This window comes from Rhinatrema bivittatum, chromosome 8, assembly GCF_901001135.1.
Source record: "Rhinatrema bivittatum chromosome 8, aRhiBiv1.1, whole genome shotgun sequence".
Classification (NCBI taxonomy): domain Eukaryota; kingdom Metazoa; phylum Chordata; class Amphibia; order Gymnophiona; family Rhinatrematidae; genus Rhinatrema; species Rhinatrema bivittatum.
Genome location: NC_042622.1, coordinates 258,670,608 through 258,692,786, shown reverse-complemented (window position 1 = coordinate 258,692,786; position 22,179 = coordinate 258,670,608). Strand labels below are relative to the sequence as shown.

The following is a 22,179-nucleotide window of genomic DNA, read 5'->3' as shown; positions in this document are numbered from 1 at the left end:
AGTTGTCAATATTATTGCTTCTTTGAGGGGAGATAAGTATGATTTCTGTTTTATCGGGGTTGATGGCAAGATTAATGCTCGTAAGGAGTGCACTAATAGTTGTAAGGGCCATGTCCTAGGTTTTAAGGGCATTATTTAGGGAGTCGGTAATAGGGATGATGATTTGCACATCATCAGTGTATATGAAATACATGAGGCCGAGCTCGGAGAGGAGGTGACAGAAGGGGAGAATGTATATATTAAAGAGGGTAGATGAGAGGGCGGACCCTTGTGAGACTCCATGGGTTAGATTATATGGTTGGGATTCCTAGTTTCCAAAGTTGACCTTATATTGCCTACTTTGAAGGTAAGACTCAAACCAACGGAGAGGGGTATCTGAAATGCCTATTTCCTTAAGATGGTTAATGAGGATGTTATGGTTTATGGTGTCAAAAGCAGCAGATATGTTGAGCATGGCTAGTAAATACGATTGCCCTTTATCAAACCCAATGAGGAGGGAGTTTGTGAGTGAGATAAGTAGGGTTTCGGTGCTGAAATGTCTACGAAAACCAAATTGCGAGGGTGAAAGAAATTTAGGTTTTTCTAAGTATTCAGTGAGTTGTATGTTGACAATTCTTTCAAGGATTTTCGCCAGAAAAGGGAGGTTAGAAATGGGGCGGTAATTGGTCAGGTTGGAGGCATCTGCTTTGGTTTTTTTCAGTATGGGTTTAATGATGGCTTGTTTGAGAGAGGTGGGGACTTCACCTAGTGCTAGGGAGCAATTAATAATGTTGGCGATAGGAGGTGCTATTATTTCAGGGATGGTCAGTAGCAGTTTAGTTGGTATGGCGTCACTGGGGTGTGTGGCAAGTTTCATTTTTTTATAGTGGTTTCAATTTCTAAGGAGGCAGTGGGTTCGAAGGCATTGAAAGTGGCATGGGCATTTCGTGGAATAGTTTTAGTTGGAAGATTGCTGTTTGGGAAACGTAACATGATTTTAGCTATTTTCTCATGAAAGAATTCGGCTAATTCATCACTCTTGGTTTCGGCATCTTCGTCAGAGATGGGTGGGGGAGTGATTTTAGTCATTTCAGATACATAGGCAGAGTGCATTTGAATTGAATTGTAAATCATGTATCCTTTTAGCATGGAAGTCTTTTTTGGTGTTGAGGGTTTATTCATGGTATTTATGTAAGGTTGCTCTATATTTATTGAGTCGAGCGGGTGAGGGGTCATTACTCCAGATTTCCTCTAGTTTCCTGAGGGTATGTTTCTTCGTTTTTAGTTCAAGCATAACCCAAGGTTTTTTGCGGGAGTTGGAGTGGTTGATTTTTTTTGTGCGTAAAGGGCAGATTTCATTGGCTCCTATGAATGATATTGTAAGTGTTACCACTCACGATCGGCAGGGTCTCAGGCTCTCAGCGTGTCCAGCGCGCGGAGTCACCGGCAGGCAGCATCATCATCACACTACGTGCTTAGGCTCCGCCCCCTTTAAGCGCGTCATTCCCGGAAGACCGGAAAATTGTGTGGGAAGAACTTTAGTACTTAAACGTCTCGACTTCAGCATAACTTCGCCTCAGCTACAGGCTTCTTGTGCTGGTGCTCTGCTTGGATTCTGATGTCTCGCTGTCTGACTTGGTTTGCCTCTCCATCCATTCTTTTGTTTTGCTGCCTGCCTCGACCCGGACCAGACTTGGATTACTCTTTCCTTGCTACCTGCCTCGACCCGGACTGGACTTGGATTACTCTTGCCTTGCTACCTGCCTCGACCCAGGATCGCATTTGGACTATTCCGGGTGGGCTTAAGTCGGTAGTCTAGTCGAAGAGGGTCCTTCAGTCTTTCCTGAGGCCAACGGAAATCAGCGGCAACAGAGGAATTCTTGGAGAATATGGGATCAAATTCTTTTGGCCCCATAAATAAGAAATCATCCAAGTAGTGTATGATGTTGTCAATGCCCACACAATGTGTAGTCACCCAGTGCAAGAAGGAACTGAATAATCTGAAGTAAGCACTTGACACCAAACACCCTATTGGCATGCACTTATTGAAACAGAATTGGCCATCCATCTTCTTCTGGTCCTTCCTCCCTCAACATCCCTTTCTTTTCCCCCCACCCCGCAGATCTTCCAGATGGATCCACCTGATACTCAGAGCCCGAGTACAGACTGTAAGCCTGGGTACTCTCCGCCACTGGATATTGAAGTAATGTAAATATAAATATATAATTGTCAGGCCCTGAATTGTACACCCTGTTTATTGTAACTTTCTAGTTAAATGGTTTCCCCCGGTTATGCTGTAAACTGGTACGATAAGACTTCGTCTTGAGCATCGGTATATTAAAAGAATTTAAATAAAATAAATAAATATATATATAATTGCCAGCAGTGTGATTTTTTTTGTTGGGAGAGAGGGAGTGATGCACAAGCACATGGCTGAGGCTAGGTGCAATGGCTACTGTACCTCAGTGGTATGATAGTATGTCGCTGCGAGATCTGCTGTTGGGTCACCCACCAGCTGCCACAAGTTCTTGCTCCCGATAAAAGCCGCAGATTCTGCAGATCAGGGATCCCGATTTAAAGCAGAGCTCCCTTCACTGTTGAATTGCTGCTAATCCAGTGAGTTCTGAGCAGGCCAAATCGGAAGCACCACGTGGGGAGATCATGACTGCAACGCTTGAACGCTGGAAGCAGGAAGAGGGAGAGCTGCTCCCCGGACCTTGTATTTAAGAGGTCCAGGATGCCACAAGGCTGCTTCCATCGTCCCTGTCTGTCAACATCACCCAGCGTGACATCATTGGTGCGCCGACAGAGACCACAGCAGAGGCCAGCAATGGGGACCATGTTGCCATCGGATGGAAGAAGGAAAGGTAACCCGGATGCAGCACCAGGTTACTCTTGGGATCTGGCCCATTCGGCCCAGGCCTGCACAGTATTCTTATCTGCAGTTCTTCCACAATAGAATGGTGCTCCGTACCCACCCAAAAGTTAGTCTCAATTTTTCATATGTTCTTAAAACTGCACGCACATGAAGGGAAAAGGCCCTTCATCCCTAAGATTGTAAAAGAGCATTAGCTTGCTATAGAAAAAAAAAAAAAAGGACTCAGCCATAGTCAGGCCTCACAATTATTTATCTTGTACAATTCTGTCTGGCCACAAATGAACATTATCCAATTGACTAGCAGACTATATTGCACACTGATATGTACTAGCAGACTTTCAGATTATAGACTATCAAAGTTCATTAAGAGAGAGCCATGGTTATATCAGTGGCTCATCTGCGAACAGGGCCTATTGAAGACATCTGCAAAGCTGCAATTTGGACATCAATTCAAACCTTCATGTCCCATTATTGTCTGGACAATTTATCAAAAAGTGATAGTAAATTTAGACAGTTTTGCGTAGACTGCTCACCCAGTAGGCCACTCTTCACGGTGGTATCTGAACTGCCTATTCAACAAATGCTCCACTGCAACCCTCAGCTTGGGATTCCCCTCATGTCATGGCTAATGTATGCCTGCTTGTCAACAGGGAAAGCAAGTTTGCTTACTATAAATGGTGTTCTCCATAGACAGCAGGATGAATTAGCCATGCTAAATACCTGCCTGTGCCTGCCTCCCTGGAAAGTTGACTAGTTAGCTAGACTGAGCTGTAAAACTGAAGAGCTTAAAAGGCAACACATGAGCAGGATCTCTCACATATGCTCAATAGAGCAAAAGGAAAGGGTCCATTCAGCACTGTCTGATGATATCACCCCAGGTCATGGCTAATTCATCCTGCTGTCTACAGAGAACACCATTCAAGGTAAGACAATTTACTCTCCACAACACTTCAAAGTAGATTACATTATGGTACTGTTAGGTATTTCACTCTCTCCAGAGGATTTACAATCTAAATTTGGACTTGAGGCAATGAGGGTGAAGTGACTTGCCCAAGGTGACAAGGAGTGTCAGGATTTGAATCCTGGCTTTCTTGGTTCACAGCCTGCTGCTGTAACCACTAGGCAGCTATTCCATTCCATGTTATTTCGCAGCAATGTGCACAATATGAAAATTGCTTCTGTAAAGCAGGAATACAGCACACATAGCTGATGAATAGAAGGAAAAATCTAGTTACAGAAATAGAATGCAGTTAAAATATGATAAATATAATTTGCTTTGGAGGGACTGTGATCAGAGACATTTGACGGAAGGCTGGCAGAGATTAATATGTTCTCAGTGTGTATGTTAGGAGGGTTATTGCATGCTAAACATCATTTGGAGACAAAGCAAAAAAAAGGACAAATGACCGCATGGTAAAATTCCACTTCATGTTCCCAGGCATAATGTGGCCAGACTAACGCCATCATTTCAGTTCCAGATGGCCATTTGGAGAGGAGCTGATACAGTTCTGCAGGACAGGAAGGGGAGAAGTTGTACTTACCCTGCACCGCTAGGAGTTGCTCGTCTGTCGTCCAACGTGAGGTCACCTTTATGTTTGCCTGCAAAATATGAGCCATGTTTAACAGGAGGTGGTGGGAAGTGAGGTAGTCCAGGCCTGTGGCAGAGGGGGAAAATAAAAGCAGCAGTTGTGAAAACAACTACCTCTGACATGCCACTTCAGGGGTGAAACTAGTCAGCAAGTTTCTATGTGCAGGCCTAGCACACTACAATGTATGAAATGGAACTCAGTGACGACTTTAAGGTACAAAGACTATGGAAAGTCTACACCCCCTGAACATTTTTCACATTTTGTTGTGTCGATATGTCAGTCTTGCATGCATTTAAATGAGTATTTTTTTTCCTAGTTCACATTTTTCAGGGCCAAAAATATTTTATTGGGGGACAAAGCGTATATGTATCCAAAAACCAAAACTGAAATTCTATTGGATAAGTTTCCAACTCTCCCAAGTCAACACTTGGTGGAAGCACCTTTGGTAGCAATTGCAGCCGAGTCTCCAGCCGCTTTGTACATCTATGCTGGTCAATATTAGAGCATTCTTCTTTACAAAACAGTTTAAGCTTGACAAGTTACTTGGGGAGTGCTGGACACCAATTTTCAAGTCATGTCACAGACTGGATTGAGGTCGAGGCTCTGACTGGGCCACTTCAAGACTTCTCTTTTTGCTCCTTAGCCATTCCAGTGTAGCTTTGGCTGTGTGCTTCAAGTCGTTGTCATGCCAAAAGGTGAACTTCTGTTCCAGTTTCAGTTTTCTTGCAGAAGACAGAAAGCTTTTTTCCCCAAAAGACTTTTCTTTCATTGTCCCTTCTAGTTCGACAAGTGCCCCAGTCCCCACCACAATGAGAAATATCCCCAAAGCATGATGCTGCCACCACCATGCTTCACAGTAGGGATGGTGTTCTCTGAGTGATGCACAGTGTTGGGTTTACATTTATTAGGTTTATAGACCACCTAACACAGAATGGTCTAGGCAGTTAACAATGAAACACGCATAAAATAACTGACAATAAAAAGAAAACAAAACTACATTAAAAAGCATAAAAGAAATACCGTGGGCCTACAAAATCTAAGGGGCCAATGCCACGTGGAACGAGCGCATAGAATGGGGGTGAAAACATCTGGAAACCCCAGACCCAGGGTCACAATTGCCAGATTCTTCAACTACTCTCATAAGATGCTGATTCTGCAAGCATCTAGGAAACTTGGACAACTAGAATATGAAAAGTCCAGGATCCTAATTTTCCAGGACTTCTCCGCCACGATATCGGCAAAGCGAAGATAATTTTCTGGGATCTGTACACTATTGGTAAAACAACACATTAAATTCTCTCTACAATACCCGGCGAAGCTACGCATGGAATACAATGGCTCCTGGCACTCATTTGACATAGCGGCGAGTGCACAGCTGTTCTTAGATTCTCGTAAGCTGCCTGAATAATCTGAAAATGTCCTGTGACAGGATATGTGCTATGACTTCGCTATACTATAGGCCGCATAGAAGGTTTACCACTGTTTACTTCAGTTTTTCAGAGTTGACAAAGTTATATAATGTTTCGCAGTGTACCATGTATGTTTATATACCTGCAAATTAATATATGTTATTTATTTAAGTTCTTTTAAATATACCGATGCTCAAGACAAGTCTTATCGAACCGGTTTACAATGAACAAGGGGAGAACCAATTAACAGAGCAGGCGTAGAAAAAGTTACAATAAACAGGGAATGAATAACTTGGTCATTATTTATTTATTTATTTATTTATTATTTATTTATTTTTCTATACCGACATTCGATTGGTATATCACATCGGTTTACATCTAACAATATGTCTAAGGCGAACCTTGTAATGACATAGTACATTATAACAGTTTAACTGAGAACTGGTTATGTTACAATAACGGTTTTATACAATTATAACGTGCTTGAATGGCATAAAAGAAATAAAAGAATGGCATTAGAAAAGAGGGATAGATTAAAAAGTAAATAATGAGTAGAGAACTGTTGATTAGATAATAAAGCTTGTACATACATTTCAGTGGTTCAGATATCAAAAGTTAATTGAGTGATCAGTTACTGGCATAATAAGATAATTGTAAAAAACAGATTTCTTGGCTGAACAGGTCCATATTTAGGGGGACTGAGGGTGAGACTGGGAGGGAAGGTGGGCGGGAAGGGGTGGGGGGCAAGGAAGGGAAGCACTAGGGAGAGGGGAAATAGACAGTGCTGGAAGAAGATAGTATCTTCAGCGGTATGCTTGAGTGAATAGCCAGGTTTTCAGTTTTTTTCTGAAGGAGAACTGGCATTTTTCCTGGCGTAGATCAGGGGGGGAGTGAGTTCCAGTAATGCGGTCCGGCCATGGAAAGAGCTCGTTTTTTAATAGAGTTGTGTATAGAGGATTTGCTAGGGGGGACCTGGAAGAAGTCTCTGTAAGCGGATCTAATTGGTCTTGATGAAGAGTGGAAATTGAGAGGAATGGTAAGTTGTAGAGATGATTGCTGATATATGGTTTTGTGAATGATGGTCAGTGTCTTGAAGAGTATTCTATAGTGGATGGGTAGCCAGTGTAGAGATTTTAAAATCGGAGTGATGTGGTCTCTGCGACGGGTATTTGTGAAGATCCTGGCTGCTGCGTTTTGCAGCATCTGTAGAGGTTTAGTGGAGGAGGCAGGGAGACCGAGTAGTAGCGCGTTGCAGTAATCGATCTTTGAGAACAATATGGCTTGAAGGCAGGGCCGCCATCAGGAATTTTGAGGCCCCATACAGTAAGCAGACAGCGACGGCCCGCGCGCTTTGCCGGCGCATACTGTCTGACGCGGCGATGACGTCACAGCCGCGTCAGACAGTGAACGCTGGCAGGACAGAGCGCGCGGACGAGTCTCTGTCTGCGGTGCTCTGTAAATCAATGCTATGCGTGTCTAAAAGACACGCATAGCATTGATTCTCTCCCTTCTCTGGGGCCCGCACCCAGGGCCGGCTCCAGGTTTCAGTAGGCCCCTGGGCAACAGACTGTCGGAGAGAGCCTCAGTGGGCCTCTTTGCCATGAACTAATACATCCCCCAAGCGCACCTGCCGCCTGGCGGCTGCGGCGGGCCCCCATATGTGGCAGTAGATCCTGGGGCCCCATACTGCAGGCCCAAGAATACTGCCCTGATGGCGGCCCTGCTTGAAGGACTGCACGGTAATCAAGAAAGTGTAGGAGAGGTCTAATCTGTTTTAGGACCTGTAGCTTGAAGAAGCCTTCTTTAGGGGTGGCGTTAATTAATTTTTTGAAGCTCATTCTAGAATCCAGGGTGGTCCCTAGGTCTCTCACCTGGTTTGTTAGTGGTATCGAGGCGGAGCTGGCAAAATGTTTATTATCATTGGGGGATACGACCAGGAGTTCGGTTTCTGAATTATTGAGAACCAGATCGAGACTGGTGAGAAGGAGATTGATAGCGTGAAGGCAGCTGTTCCAAAGGTTTAGGGTGTTGGAGATGGTGTCCTTGATGGGGGATTAGGATCTGCACATCGTCGGCGTATATAAAGTGGGTAAGATTGAGGTTATTGAGTAGTTGGCAAAGTGGGAGTAGATATATGTTACATAAGGTAGGGGAAAGTGAGGAACCTTGTGGTACTCCTTGTTTGGATGGTACGGGGGAGATTCTTTACATAGAAACATAGAAATGACGGCAGAAGACGACCAAATGGCCCATCCAGTCTGCCCAGCAAGCTTCACACATTTTTTCTCTCATACTTATCTGTTTCTCTTAGCTCTTTGGTTCTATTTCCCTTCCACCCCCACCTTTAATGTAGAGAGCAGTGATGGAGCTGCATCCAAGTGAAATATCTAGCTTGATTAGTTAGGGGTAGTAGCCACCGCAATAAGCAAGCTACACCCATGCTTATTTGTTTTACACAGACTATGTTGTACAGCCCTTATTGGTTGTTTTTCTTCTCCCCTGCCGTTGAAGCAGGGAGCTATGCTGGATATGCGTGAAGTATCAGTCTTCTCCCATGCTGTTGAAGCAGAGAGCCATGCTGGATATGCATCGAAAGTGAAGTATCAGGCACATTTGGTTTGGGGTAGTAACCGCCGTAACAAGCCAGCTACTCCCCGCTTTGTGAGTACGATCCCTCTTTTCTTCTCCCCTGCCGTTGAAGCAGAGAACTATGCTGTATATGCATTGAAAGTGAAGTATCAGGCTTATTTGATTTGGGGTAGTAACCGCCGTAACAAGCCAGCTACTCCCCTCTTTGTGAGTGTGAATCCTTTTTTCCACATTTCCTCTTCCTGTTGAAGCTTAAGCGATGTTGGAGTCACAGTAAGCATGTGTATGTTTATTTAATAAGGGTATTGTCTCCAGGCAGTAGCCATCATTCTGGCGAGTCACCCACTCTTCATTGGCAGCCTCTTGACTTTATGGATCCACAGTGTTTATCCCACGCCCCTTTGAAGTCCTTCACAGTTCTGGTCTTCACCACATCCTCCGGAAGGGCATTCCAGGCATCCACCACCCTCTCCGTGAAGAAATACTTCCTGACATTGGTTCTGAATCTTCCTCCCTGGAGCTTCAAATCGTGACCCCTGGTTCTGCTGATTTTTTTCCTACGGAAAAGGTTTGTCGTTGTCTTTGGATCATTAACACCTTTCAAGTATCTGAAAGTCTGTATCATATCACCTCTGCTCCTCCTTTCCTCCAGGGTGTACATATTTAGATTCTTCAATCTCTCCTCGTACGTCATCCGATGAAGATCCTCCACCTTCCTGGTCGCCCTTCTCTGTACCGCCTCCATCTTGTCTTTGTCTTTTTGAAGATACGGTCTCCAGAACTGAACACAGTACTCCAGGTGAGGCCTCACCAAGGACCTGTACAAGGGAATAATCACTTCCCTTTTCTTACTCGATATTCCTCTCTCTATGCAGCCCAGCATTCTTCTGGCTTTAGCTATCGCCTTGTCACATTGTTTCGCCGACTTCAGATCATTAGACACTATCACCCCAAGGTCCCTCTCCTGCTCCGTGCACATCAGCCTTTCCCCCCCCATCGAATACAGTTCATTCGGATTTCCACTTCCCATATGCATGACTTTGCACTTCTTGGCATTGAATCTCAGCTGCCATATCTTCGACCACTCTTCCAGTTTCCTTAGATCTCGTCTCATTCTCTCCACTCCTTCCGGCGTGTCCACTCTGTTGCAGATCTTAGTGTCATCCGCAAAAAGACAAACCTTACCTTCTATCCCGTCCGCAATGTCGCTCACAAAGATATTGAACAGGACCGGTCCCAACACCGATCCTTGCGGTACACCACTTAAAACCGCTCTCTCTTCAGAGAAGGTTCTATTTACCATCACACATTGTCTTCTGTCCGTCAACCAATTTGCAATCCAGGTCACCACCTCGGCACTCACTCCTAAGCTTCTTTATTCGATATTTTTACTTTGTAGTATCTGTTGCTTAGGAAGGATTTTAGCCAGAGGAGTGCAGAGCCTGAGATGCCAATTTCCATCAGGCGGTTGATGAGGATAGAGTGATTTACAGTGTCGAAGGCCGCGGAGATGTCGAGCAGAGCTAGCAGGTAAGATTTTCCATTGTCTAGTCCCATTAGGATGTTGTCGGTTAACGAGAGAAGAAGAGATTCTGTGTTTCGTCTTTTTCTGAATCCAAATTGGAAAGGATAAAGAATATCGTGGGTGTCGAGGTAGTCTGTGAGTCGAGTGTTTACTAGTTTTTCCATTAGCTTGGCTATGAAAGGTAAGGAATTGTTGGGAATTACGGGGGGGGGGGGGGGAATGTACTGATCCGTATTGTAAAGTGATCCCTGTGCCTCTCCAGACAGATGCTTTAGTTATTGGTTGTGAGGTATATAATTGGGGATGTTCTGGGGGACGAGGCAGGGGGGGAGGGAGCGGGAGGGGACTGCTTTGGGAGATTTGTTCTGCACCTGAGGGTGAACAGGGTCAGCCACTGAATACCGAATTGAAAGGTGGGAGACCTAAACTTGCTGTTCGATTCCTAAGCTGGGTGGAATGGAACAGGAACCTATTAAAATGGTTACCTACTGTAGCATTTCCTGGATTCTGTTGGATTAAATATGGCTGAGAAGCTATGTTTACTATCATGGAATGTGGCTGGTATAGGCTCACCGGTGAAACACACTAAAATGCTTGCCTCGCTATGTAGGCATAAAAACACAGATAGCTTGCCTACAGGAGACCCTCTTGACTGCCCTTGAGAGTGCAAAGCTTAAGACTGATTGGGTGAAGAAAATTTACTTTTCTCCCACGGATAACAGAAAGGGGGGGGGGGGGGGATTGCAGTTCTAATAGGCAAACAAATTGCATGTGAGTGGATTGCCACAACCCCAGATCCCCGGGGTCGATACATCCTGGTGGCAAAGGGCGGAGTCCACTTCGGATTGTGCAGCTCTCAGGTGGCAGGCTGGGCAGTGGGCTCCAGGAGGCTTAGTTGTGCACTCCGGGTGCCCCAATGATATGCGTGCGGGATGTGCGCACAGGCTACAACTTTGTGCGCCTGGGCGAGATGTGCGCACCACTGCGCACACAGCCCTAGTTATGTGCTCGGGTCGCTTATGCGTGCCGCTATGCGCACGGCACCAGTGTGTGTCACTGTGCGCACAAGTTGTTTGTGCGCCCGGCTCACCACTGTGCACACGGCTCAGATGTGCGGACAATATGGCAATCAAGAGGGGGAAACTGCACCGGCGACCACATGGGCATGATGGCAACCACCCCGGAGTGTCTGCACGTGTGTGGACCCTCACAGCGGATCGGGGTCTAGCCCAGATGGGACGATCCGGGCAGCACTTCGAGCCTCAGAGACCGGAGCCTTAGAAAAAGTTTTCTACCTTACCTGGTCTCGGCGTTTCCCGGTCTCGTGCCGGGCAGTCTCCGGCTGCGGGGGGAGAGGGAAGTTACCTTCACCGCCAAGCTCGGTATTGCACCCGCTGCCTCTAAGCCACCCAAGGGGCTAAGTCCACGACAGGAGCCGGCTACTGGACCGAGGCTTACCTCTGAGGGACCTCAGAAGTCACCTCAGGAAATCTCGACTGGGAGAGGGACCGTTAGGTATCACCGCAGGAGAGCAGGGCTCGTCTTGTAGAAGTAAGTTTTCTTTCTTCTTTGTTTTAAAATTTCTAACAGTATTCTAGTGTGCGTAGTGTCCCTATCTGCTTAGGAGACGGAGAAATACTGAAGAGCTAAGCTTCCTGCATGGGTATATGTAGGCTGACGTCAGCTTTGAAATCTGACTCCGTCTCCCAATCTGCTATCAGATGTACACTAGGAAAGGAAATATTTCTTTACAGTGAGGGTAGGGGATGCAATCAACAACCTCTCCATGAAGGTGGTGGAGACAAGGATAATATCTGAATTCAAGAAGGCATGGGATAAAAACACAGGGGATCTCTGAGGGAGTGGGAAGGACTGTAAAGCTGAGCAGTTGGTGAGGATGGACAAACTAGATAGGTTGTAATGGCCTCTTTCTGCCATCATGTTTCTATATTTTTCTATCTGGAAGCCTGCTGTTCCATCGCAAATTGATTTTCTCATATTTGCTCTCTAGCTTTGTATTGTTTTAGAAAAAAATGATTTGTTGCTGGTTATTTGTTCAGCATAAGTTTTAGCTAAAGATGATGTTATGGAGTGAAGTTAGATAGAACACAGAGTGGGTTCCAGAAAGGACATAGCACCGAGACGATTTTGTTTTCTGTTACAGATGAAGTCTTATGCACCTTAGAGAAGGGTGTGGAAATGGTATTAGTATTACTTGATTTATCTTCAGCTTTTGATTTAGTTGGTCATGGTACATTGGTGCAGAGACGTTGGGATTTAGAACCAAATGTAATGCTTTGCATTCAGGCCAAAAAAATGTTCTATTTTAGTTTCATCAGAACACAAATTCTTTTGCCACATGGCTATAGGATCTCCTCAATGTTCCTTTACATACTTCAAAGGAACTCAAGATGGGCTTTCTTGAGTAATGGCATCCTTCTTCCATACCATACAGGCTAGATATGTATATTGTCGTCATATACACACATTGACTAGTTTTGGTCATGGAAACCTGCCACTCCTCTCTTGGTCACTGTTCCCTCTAAGCTGTGCACATGTGCATGTGCACACAGGTTGTGAGCACTGCATATACGGCAAAACAGAGTGTGCCCAAGAAATCCCAATATGCGTATTGTACTGGCTAATAGCGCACAAGTCTGAAATCAGCTTATAAAAAGTTGCACAAAAGAAAATTCTTGCACATGTAGCCTTTCAAAAATTAGAAGGATTGATTAGCCTCCTCATCAGTCTCATTGTAAGGGGAGATAACCCTTGTGCTGTGGCGTGATTGGCGCAGCCTAGATGATGAACTCACTAGGCCAACGCAGACAGCTGGCAGACACACCCTGGCCCAGGACAACAGGAGCTTCACCTATACCAACCTTGTTCCCTGCAGGTTGAGTGTTTGGGTTCCAGGAGCCAGCAGGACTTTTGCGATTGTCCCACAGGGCGACCAAGATGAGAAATTCTGGGGCCAAACTCAGGTCAGGGTAAGCAACGGTCAGACAGTTAACAGATTCAGTGGAGCACAAGATTTGGTGTCAGAAGTAACGGTGGTTGGGCCATTTGGCATTAGTGATCATAATATGATCAAATTTGAATTATTTATTTATTTATTTATTTATTTATTTATTTATTTATTTATTTAAACGCTTTTATATACCGACAACCGTTTGCACATCGTGTCGGTTTACATATAACTTAAAACCAGGGTATATATAGGCATAGCCTTTACATAGAACAAAGAACAATTAAAATACAGTAGTAAAACAAAAGCTAAATAAATTGGAGGAGGGAGTCAAACAGGGTGCAACATAGAATGGGATGGGGTGGGAACAACAATGAGGGGGTGGGGTTATATACAGGGATTCATAACTAAATACAATGTTGTTTCAGGCAATTGTTCGAGGGAGAGAAGACGGGAAAAACCGGGGGGGGGGGGGGGGGGGGCCCTGGAGAAATGTGATGGCTATATGTGGGTCACAGCGGGGGAGGGGTTATCTGTCGAGGGTGAAGGGGGGTAGGCTTGAAGGAAGAGCCATGTTTTGAGTTTCTTTTTGAAAGTGGGTGTGGAGGTTTCAGTACGTAGGTCACTGGGCATAGAGTTCCAGAGGGAGGGGCCGGCAAGAGAAAAGGCTCTGTTAGTGGTAGATATAAGTCTAGTAGATTTTATAGAAGGAGCACATAGAGTTCCAAGAAGGGCAGTAAGGGTAGGTCTTGAGAATTATTGACTGGAAGGAGGACAGTAAGCAAATCCATGGCTCTAATGCTAAACTTTCAAAAGGAAAATTTTGATAAAATGAGGAAAATAGAAAAAAAACTGAAAGGAGCAGCTACAAAGATAAGCAGTGTGCAAAAGGCATGGACATTGTTAAAAATTATCATCCTAGAAGCACAATCCAGATGTATTCCACACATTAAGAAAGGTGGAAAGAAGGCAAAACGATTACCGGCATGGTTAAAAGGTGAGGTAAAAGAGGCTGTTTTAGCCAAAAGATCTTCATTCAAAAATTGGAAGAAGGATCCAACAGAAGAAAATAAGATAAAGCATAAGCATTGGCAAGTTAAATAGAAGACATTGATAAGACAGAGAGAATTTGAAAATAAGTTGGTCGTAGAGACAAAAACGCACAGTAAACATTTTTTTAAATATATCCGAAGCAGAAAGCCTGCGAGGGAGTCAGTTGGACAGTTAGATGATCAAGGGGTTAAAGGGGCACTTAGAGAAGATAAGGCCATCACGGAAAGATTAAACAATTTCTTTGCTTCGGTGTTTACTGAAGAGGATGTTGGGGAGATACCCGTTCCAGAGAAGGTTTTCATAGGTAATGATTCAGATGGACTGAACCAAATCACGGTAAACCTAGACGATGGTAGGCCTGATTGGTAGGCCTGATTGACAAACTGAAGAGTAGTAAATCACCTGGATCGGATGGTATGTACCCCAGGGTTCTGAAGGAACTAAAAAATGAAATTTCAGATCTATTAGTAAAACTTTGTAACCTAACATTAAAATCATCCATTGTACCTAAAGACTGGAGGGTGGCTAATGTAACCCCAATATTTAAAAAGGGCTCCATTGGCGATAGGGGGGAAACTACAGACCAGTTAGCCTGACTTCAGTGCCAGGAAAAATAGTGGAAAGTGTACTAAAGATCAAAATTACAAAACAGAGAAAGACATGGTTTAATGGAACAGTCAGCATGGCTTTATCCAAGGCAAGTCTTGCCTCACAACTCTGCTTCACTGTTTTGAAGGGGTTAATAAACATGTAGATAAAGGTGAACCAGTAGATGTAGTGTATTTAGATTTTCAGAAGGCATTGACAAAGTTCCTCATGAGAGGTTTCTAGGAGAAGTAAAAAGTCATGGGATAGATGGAGATGTGCTTCATGGATTACAAACTGGTTAAAAGACAGGAAATAGAGAGTAGGATTAAATGGACAATTTTCTCAGTTGAGGAGGGTGGGCAGTGGAGCACCTCAGGGATCTGTACTGGGACCCGTGCTTTTCAATATATTTATAAATGATCTGGAAAGGAATATGACAAGTGGGGTAACCAAATTGGCAGATGATACAAAATTATTCAGAGTAGTTAAATCACAAGCAGATTGTTAATTGCAGGAGGACCTTGTGAGACTAGAAAATTGGGCATCCAAATGGCAGATGAAATTTAATGTGGATAAGTGCAAGGTGATGCATATAGGGAAAAATAACCCATTCTATAGTTATATGATGTTAGAGAGAGTACCTGCACCTATGGGCACGTGTGATGGCGGCGCTGTCCGTGCCATAAAGAAACAGGAATGGCATCTGAGGGTCCTGTCGGCATTCCAGAGTGAGTGCGGCTGGTTGTGGACCTGTTGGCAATCTGCTAGGGAGTTGCTATCTGTTGGGAGTAGCAATCAGATAGGAGTTATCAATCTGTTATTTAGGAGAGTTGTGGGTGGATCCTTGGACCAGTGGCAGATGACTATGCCCCTGGGGGAAGATCCCGAGAGGGACCACCGGTCAGGCTCAGAGTTAGGAGACAGACACACACTAGTTCTTTTATTAGATAGTATACTGAACCACCAGAGGTGGCAGTAGTGAGCTGGAAACCCCGGCTGGGCTGTAGTCCCTCAGATACTGGAACAGCGATCTCTGGAGGCTGAGCTATAGAGAAACTGAAATATAGTGAGTAGGCAGGGTATGCAGAGTTCATGTACCGAACCTGATGGTAACACTCACACAATGTTTCATAGAAGCCCAGGAGCTGGAATGAAGTAGGCCCTCGAGGAGCGAGTACCAGTTCCAGATGGTCACCTGAAAAACAAAGGAGAGAGCGAGGCCCCCGAGGAGTGGGTACCCCTGGTAAGTCCGAAGAGGCAGAGTAGCTTAGGTATTGTAACCCAACCCTTGCTAACAATCTGTTAGCAAATTCTAAGACCTTTTATATCAGTCGCGGTTGACGTCATTCTCAGGGGGACGCCCCTGAGGTTCGTGCCATCGCCGGTACTTCAGTCAGGGCCACGCCGCGCGCGCGCCCCTAGGCCTCCAGGAAACATGGCAGGTTGCAGCGTCTCGCTGGTCCAGGGACCCCGGAGGACCTCGGCAGAAGGACGCCGCGGCAGCCAATCTTCCCGCGGACAAAGAAGGAGGCGCCAAAGAGGTAAGGAGGGCGGAGAGAGGGCGTCGGGAACCAACAGACACAACAGGACCTTCCTGCTGGTGGCCAAACATTACAGTACCCCCCCCCTCCTCCTAAGCCCCCTCCACAAGCCTTTAGGCTTAGGCTTCTGGAGGAAGCGTTGATGGAAGTCCCTTACCATTTGGGGGGCTTGGAGATCGGATGCAGGCTCCCAAAAGTTCTCCTCTGCGACAAAACCTTTCCACGAAATGAGATATTCAAGTTGATTCTTGAGTCTTCTTACAACCAGAATTTCTTGCACCTTAATTCAGGTCAGACTCAGATATTGCTTTTGTGAGGTTGTCATGAAGGCCAGGAGAGAATCAGAGGCTTCAGGAGCAAAACATGAAAGACCTTATGGATTTTCAGAGTGGTTGGAGATTTAATTTGGTAGGCCACGGCTCCTATCTGCTGAAGAGTGGGGAATAGTCCAATAAACCTAGGTTTGAACTTGGTTGAGGGCATCTTAAGGTGCAGGTTCCAGGTGCTTAATCATACCAGTTCTCCAGGTTTGGCATGTCATTAGCCTGTTTTTTTAATCAGCTAGCAGCAATGGTGAGTACCCATTGAGTTCTCTAACAGATTCTGGAGATTGCAACTCATGGTATAGGCTGCAGGGCAGAATACCGAGAGTGGGATTGGGAGTGGTATTCTAGAGTACCTACCATAGACTATTTGAAATGGCGAAAATCCAGCGAAACCACCCACATGATTGTTGACAGAACCCTGCCCAAGGGAGGAGAGGATTACAGTAGTCCTGGTACTCATTGATATAAGCTCTCAGGAAGGTTTTGAGGACCTGATTGACCCTTTCCGTCTGCCCAATACTTTGCAGGTGGTATACCAATGTGAAGTCCAAGGTGATGCCAAACATTTTACCAAAAAGTCTCCAAAACTGAGCCTTCTTAGAAAAGCAATCTACCATGATACATATCATGATATAGTCATTAGAGAAGGGAAGGTCTATGACAGTCGGTGGCTAGATGGGTCCAGGGTTCCCCAGGGGCTGTCAATGGCTGTAACAGCCCCCAAGGGCGAGCATGAGACTCTTATGCTTTGCTCAAGTGGGGCAGGATTCCACATAACTTTTCACGCTTTGCTTCATGTGAGGCCACCAATAGTAGCAGAGTTAATTCCAGGGTTCTGGCCCCTGAGATGTCTTGCAAAGCAGGATTTATGAGCCCATTTGAATACCTTCTCCCTGTCTTTTGGGAACTACAGTTATTCGGGCAGTACAGGAACCACCCTCGCGGCCACTATCCTTGATGGGTCTTAGATGTGGTGAGCCAACTCCTGGACATCTTCAGTCTCAAAAGAAAATAAAAGGGCATTGGCCCGTTGGTTCTTCTCTGCGGGGTGATAACGAAGCTCAAAGTCAAAGCGGTTGAAGAACAATGACCACCTAGCCTGTCAAAGATTTAGCTGCTGGGACTGCTGCAGATACTCTAGGTTCTTGTGGTAGGTATAGATGATCAGGTGTCTAACTTTTTTTTTAGCAGGTACCACCACTCCTCCGCCAGCAGCGCCCAGTCTCCAATCATATTTTGGAGAAGTATGAGCAAGGCAATAGAGTCCCTTGGTCATTGTGTTGTGCAAGAACAGCCCCTACCCAAGGACAGAGGCATCTACCCTCCAAGACAAATGATTTTGATAGATCTGGGTGTCGTAGACCAGGTTTGTGTGAGAATTCTTGTTTGAGACACTGAAAAGCTTGGATGACCTCCTCCAGCTAGTGCTTGGTGTCCACACCCTTCTTGGTAAAGGCAGTAAGGGGAGCTGCTAAAGAGGAGGATCGGGGTATGAACTGCCTGTAATAATTCACAAAGCCCAAGACGTATTGTAATGCCTTAAGATCAACAGGCCGGGGCCAATCCAGAATGGCCTTTCCCATTGTGGGGTCCATTCGTAACCCGTACTGGGAAATGATGTGCCCAGAAATGGCAGCTTTTCCTGTTCAAATGTGCATTTTTCTAGCTTTGCGTATAGGTGGTGCTCCCGTAGCTTCTGTAATACTTGCTTAAAATGCTCTCGATGTTGTGCCAATGATCATGAGAAGATGAGGATATCAATTAAGTACACCACTACGTGAGAATACAGAAGGTCCTGAAAGATCTCACTGACCATGTTTTGGAAGATTGTGGGTGCACTACATAAGCTAAAAGGCATCACAAGATACTCATAACAACCATCTCTGATATTAAAGGCATCTTCCATTCATTGTCTTTTCGTATGAGTATGAGATTATAGACCCCCTAGAGATCAAGCTTGGTAAAGATCTACGCTCCTCGAAGGTGATCAAATAACTCCATGATGAGTGGAAAGGGGTAGTGGTTCTTCTTAGTAATCACATTGAGGCCCCTGTAATCTATACAGGGCCTAAAGGAACTGTACTTTTTCCCTACAAAGAAGAAGCCTGCTTCTGTAGGGGACAAGGAAAGCCAGATGAAGCCCCTTCTAAGTTTTCTTGAATGCTGCTGTCTCAAGTGCTGACAAAGGTAAACCCAACCTCGAGGTGGCATCTTCCCAGATAGGAAGTCTATGGGGCAGTCGTATGATCTGTGCAGGGGCAAGGTCTCAGCCTGTTGCTTGCTGAAGACATCTGAGTATGCTGCGTATAGTAGTGGTAAGCCTGGCAAGGCCAAGGCGGTGGCCTGAGCCACAGTAACTGGTAGCAAGACTGGAGATAGAAATGTCTCAGCACATGGGCTAGCTGCAGCATGCCCCAGTCAATGGAGGGTTGATGAAGCTGGAGCAAGGGCAGTCCCAAGATAATGGGGTTGTCTACCTTGGGAAGCACATAAAAGGTAATGGTTTTCTTGTGGAGAATACCTGTCTGCAATGGTCAGGGGTGCAGTGATCATGGTGAGTTGACAAGCAAGAGGCTCACCCATACACAGAGGCGATAGTAATGGCATTTCCCAAGGTGATTGTGAGCAGGCCATGCTGGCGGATCAGCAACTCTTCAATAAAGTTACCACCTGTCCCGGAGTCCAGAAAAGCCTTGGTATGGATCAGAGATTCTCCTGTGGCGAGGCAGACAGACACCAGCATTTGTGGGGAGGGTGGTATCCAATCTAGGTTTGCCTCTCCAACCAACATTAGGTTCAGGAGTTTCCCCAACTTCTCGGGGCAATGGCTGGCAAAGTGCCCCTGGCCAGAAAAATACTGACAAAGCCCAAGTTGTCTCCATCTCTCCTCTTTGGAGAGCCTTGACTGACCCATTTGTATAGGTTCCTCTGTCAGGAGGGTCAACTACTGGTTAAGTGATGATGTTGGGCAGTGTTGGGAGCCAAACGGATGGGCCGCTGGGAAACTTTGCACTCCTGAGCCCATTCTTGAACATTTTTTATTTATTTATTTATTTATTTTTAATTTTTATATACCGAAGTTCTTGTGGGAATTACAAATCACTCCGGTTTACATAAAACGATGAACTGCCCAACAGCGGAAGGGGGCTTTACATATAACTGTAGAACATAAGGAACAATAAAACCGGATGTCAATTTAACATAGTAATAATAAATATAATATAATATGTACATACTATTTAATGTAGTAGTGATGACCTGTCAAATCTACCATATAGATACAATAAGAATAATATATTGAACTTATGGACTCAAAAATTGATTGAGCAGTTGTGGAGTCCTGAAGGGACTGTATGGAAGGAAACTCCCCCTTTGGGGTATCCTTAAGTCCCAGGTCCACACAATCCCCCTTAGAATCTGCTATAGAACAACTTATTAGTAAGTCTGATGTAGCAAATGTTCCTATAAATTCTTCTTCCTCAGCAATCCCAACCCCCTTGAGAAATGGGAATGCTGGAGAGGGGAATATTCAGATGAGACATACATTTTTGGGGGAACTGGGAACAAAGAGTAATCTTATGGTTCCATGCCCTTCGATAATTCCTGAATTAAGTGATGAAGTGGAGGGAAGTATTGTAGAACCAGAGAATGTTACATTACTAGATGTTTGGAGATTGATTGCTAAAACTGATAATAAGCTGACTAGGTCAGTATCTCAGATACATACCTTCTCAGCAGAAACTAGAGCTAAGTTTGATGATCAAGATGTTAAGAATTAAAAATGTAGAGCTTTCTGTTGCCATGTTGAACTTGCAAGTAAATACATTATAGGCTACTGGTTCATCATTTATTAAGGATAATTTGATTCTTCACAATCAGATAGAAACTTTGGAAAATGAAATAAGATCGTTTAATTTACGTCTATTGAATTTTCCTATGTCTAGATTGCTTTCAGCTAGTGAACGTTTTACGAAGTATGCTAGTGAAGTATTATGTTTTGAACCTGAGAAAATCCCAGCTATATCTAAGATGTGTTATTTGCCAAAAAAAAGAGAACGGTCCATGCGCAGGAAGGGGGTATAGATATTTTGGAAAGTCCTGGGGTCTCTACCTTTTTGGAGGACTCCATAGACAATATCCCAACTAGAGCTACTTTGTTAGTTTCTTTTTCTTTAAAGCAGGATAAAGATTTGTTCTTTTTGAAATATTTCCAAAGTAAAGAATTAGCATTTTGTGCACAAAAGATACAAGTCTTTCCAGATGTTTCATGTGCAATTCAAGCACATAGAAAACACTTTCTTTCTTTCAAGCAAATAGCTCTAGATTTGGGTGCCAGTTTTTTTCTTAAATTCCCTTGTAAGTGTTTGATAACATATCAGAATAATAAATTTGTTTTCCTAGATCCTTTGCAGCTGGATCGTTTTCTAAGGGATAAGTCTCAAAAGTAGCCTGTTATTTAAAGATAGGTAAGGGGTAGAAAGGTTGTATTAGAATATTATTGACACACAGCGGGTCTAGTTCCCCTATTCCCCCTTGACGTGGGCTGGATAACTGGTCAAATGCATATGATAATTTGGATTATTGTTATTTCCTGAATTCCTGGATTATTTCATTTGTATTTAAATGTTATAACTCAATAAATAATAAATTAAAGAAAAAAAAGTATGACACCACAAATATCTTTTAGAATCCATACATAATCAGAATATCCTTCTTCCTCCGGTATCCCTCTGACCCAAATATTATTTCTATGGGATCGATTTATCAGATCCTCCAATTTATTAGCAATCTCCTCATCAATTTCCTGAGCTGTTGCAGTTCTTTTACTTGCTGCATCATGCCATGAGCCTGCTCATCCGCTCTTTCTTCCAGCTCGAGCTCTCTCTGCCCCATCTCATCAACTTCCCGGGGAAAATTCTCCCACCGCGATTTGTGTTTCTGCCTTCACAGCAGCAATAACATAAGGGCCACCCAAATGGCCAGAGCGATCAGACCTTCTAAAGTGGGAGGGATATCACGGCTGGCCAGCTTGTCCTTAATCTGATCTAACAGCCCCTGCCACAAAATGGCTGTCTGGCTATCCTCTCCCTACTGGAACTCTGAAGCCAAGGTACAGAATTGTATCATGTATTCTCCCACTATGCGGGATCCTTGGTGGCTTCATAATAGTTCAGCAGCTGTAGATGCATCAAGGCCTGGCTCAAAGACTAGGCAAAACCGCTGTAGGAAGCCATCCAGACTCTGCAGGATCGGGTTATCATGTTCCTACAATGCGGAAGCCCAGGTGAAAGCAGTGCCACCCATCAAGAAGAGCATGTACCACACCCTTTGCACAATCAGAAGGGAACAGAGCCAGCTGGTGCTCAAAATGCATCTGGCATTGGGTTTTTTTTTATTTTATTTAATATTTTATTAAAGACACAAGAACACATAGGTAACATGGCATAAGGAAAATATAAAGTAGAAACATACAAACTTTCACATGTTAATGCGATCATATGGCATTGGTTTCCTATGTTACACCAGTATTTATCAGTGGTCACAACAAGATAATAAAGTTAACATGGTCTTTTCCCATCACATCGTAGTAAGTCCATAGGTTATGCTTTCCAGGTTTTTTTTGGTTGCCATAATAAACTTGAAAGAGGGATGTCCCCCATTAATTGTTGACTAAAGTGAACCCATGGTTTTATGTTGTGCTTTCTGTGCCAATCTACTAGTGTTTAAAATTTTG

At 44.4% G+C, this 22,179-nt stretch overlaps 1 protein-coding gene across 2 annotated transcripts in view; it reads right to left on the bottom strand.

The window, feature by feature from the left end:
* Positions 1-22,179, bottom strand: part of RCOR2 (REST corepressor 2) — a 119,001-nt gene that overhangs the window by 14,133 nt on the left and 82,689 nt on the right. For both annotated transcript variants that reach the window (XM_029614712.1, XM_029614713.1), the window contains exon 10: positions 4,399-4,456. In XM_029614712.1, coding sequence (XP_029470572.1) covers positions 4,399-4,456 — 58 coding nt within the window. The remainder of the gene's footprint in view (positions 1-4,398; positions 4,457-22,179) is intronic.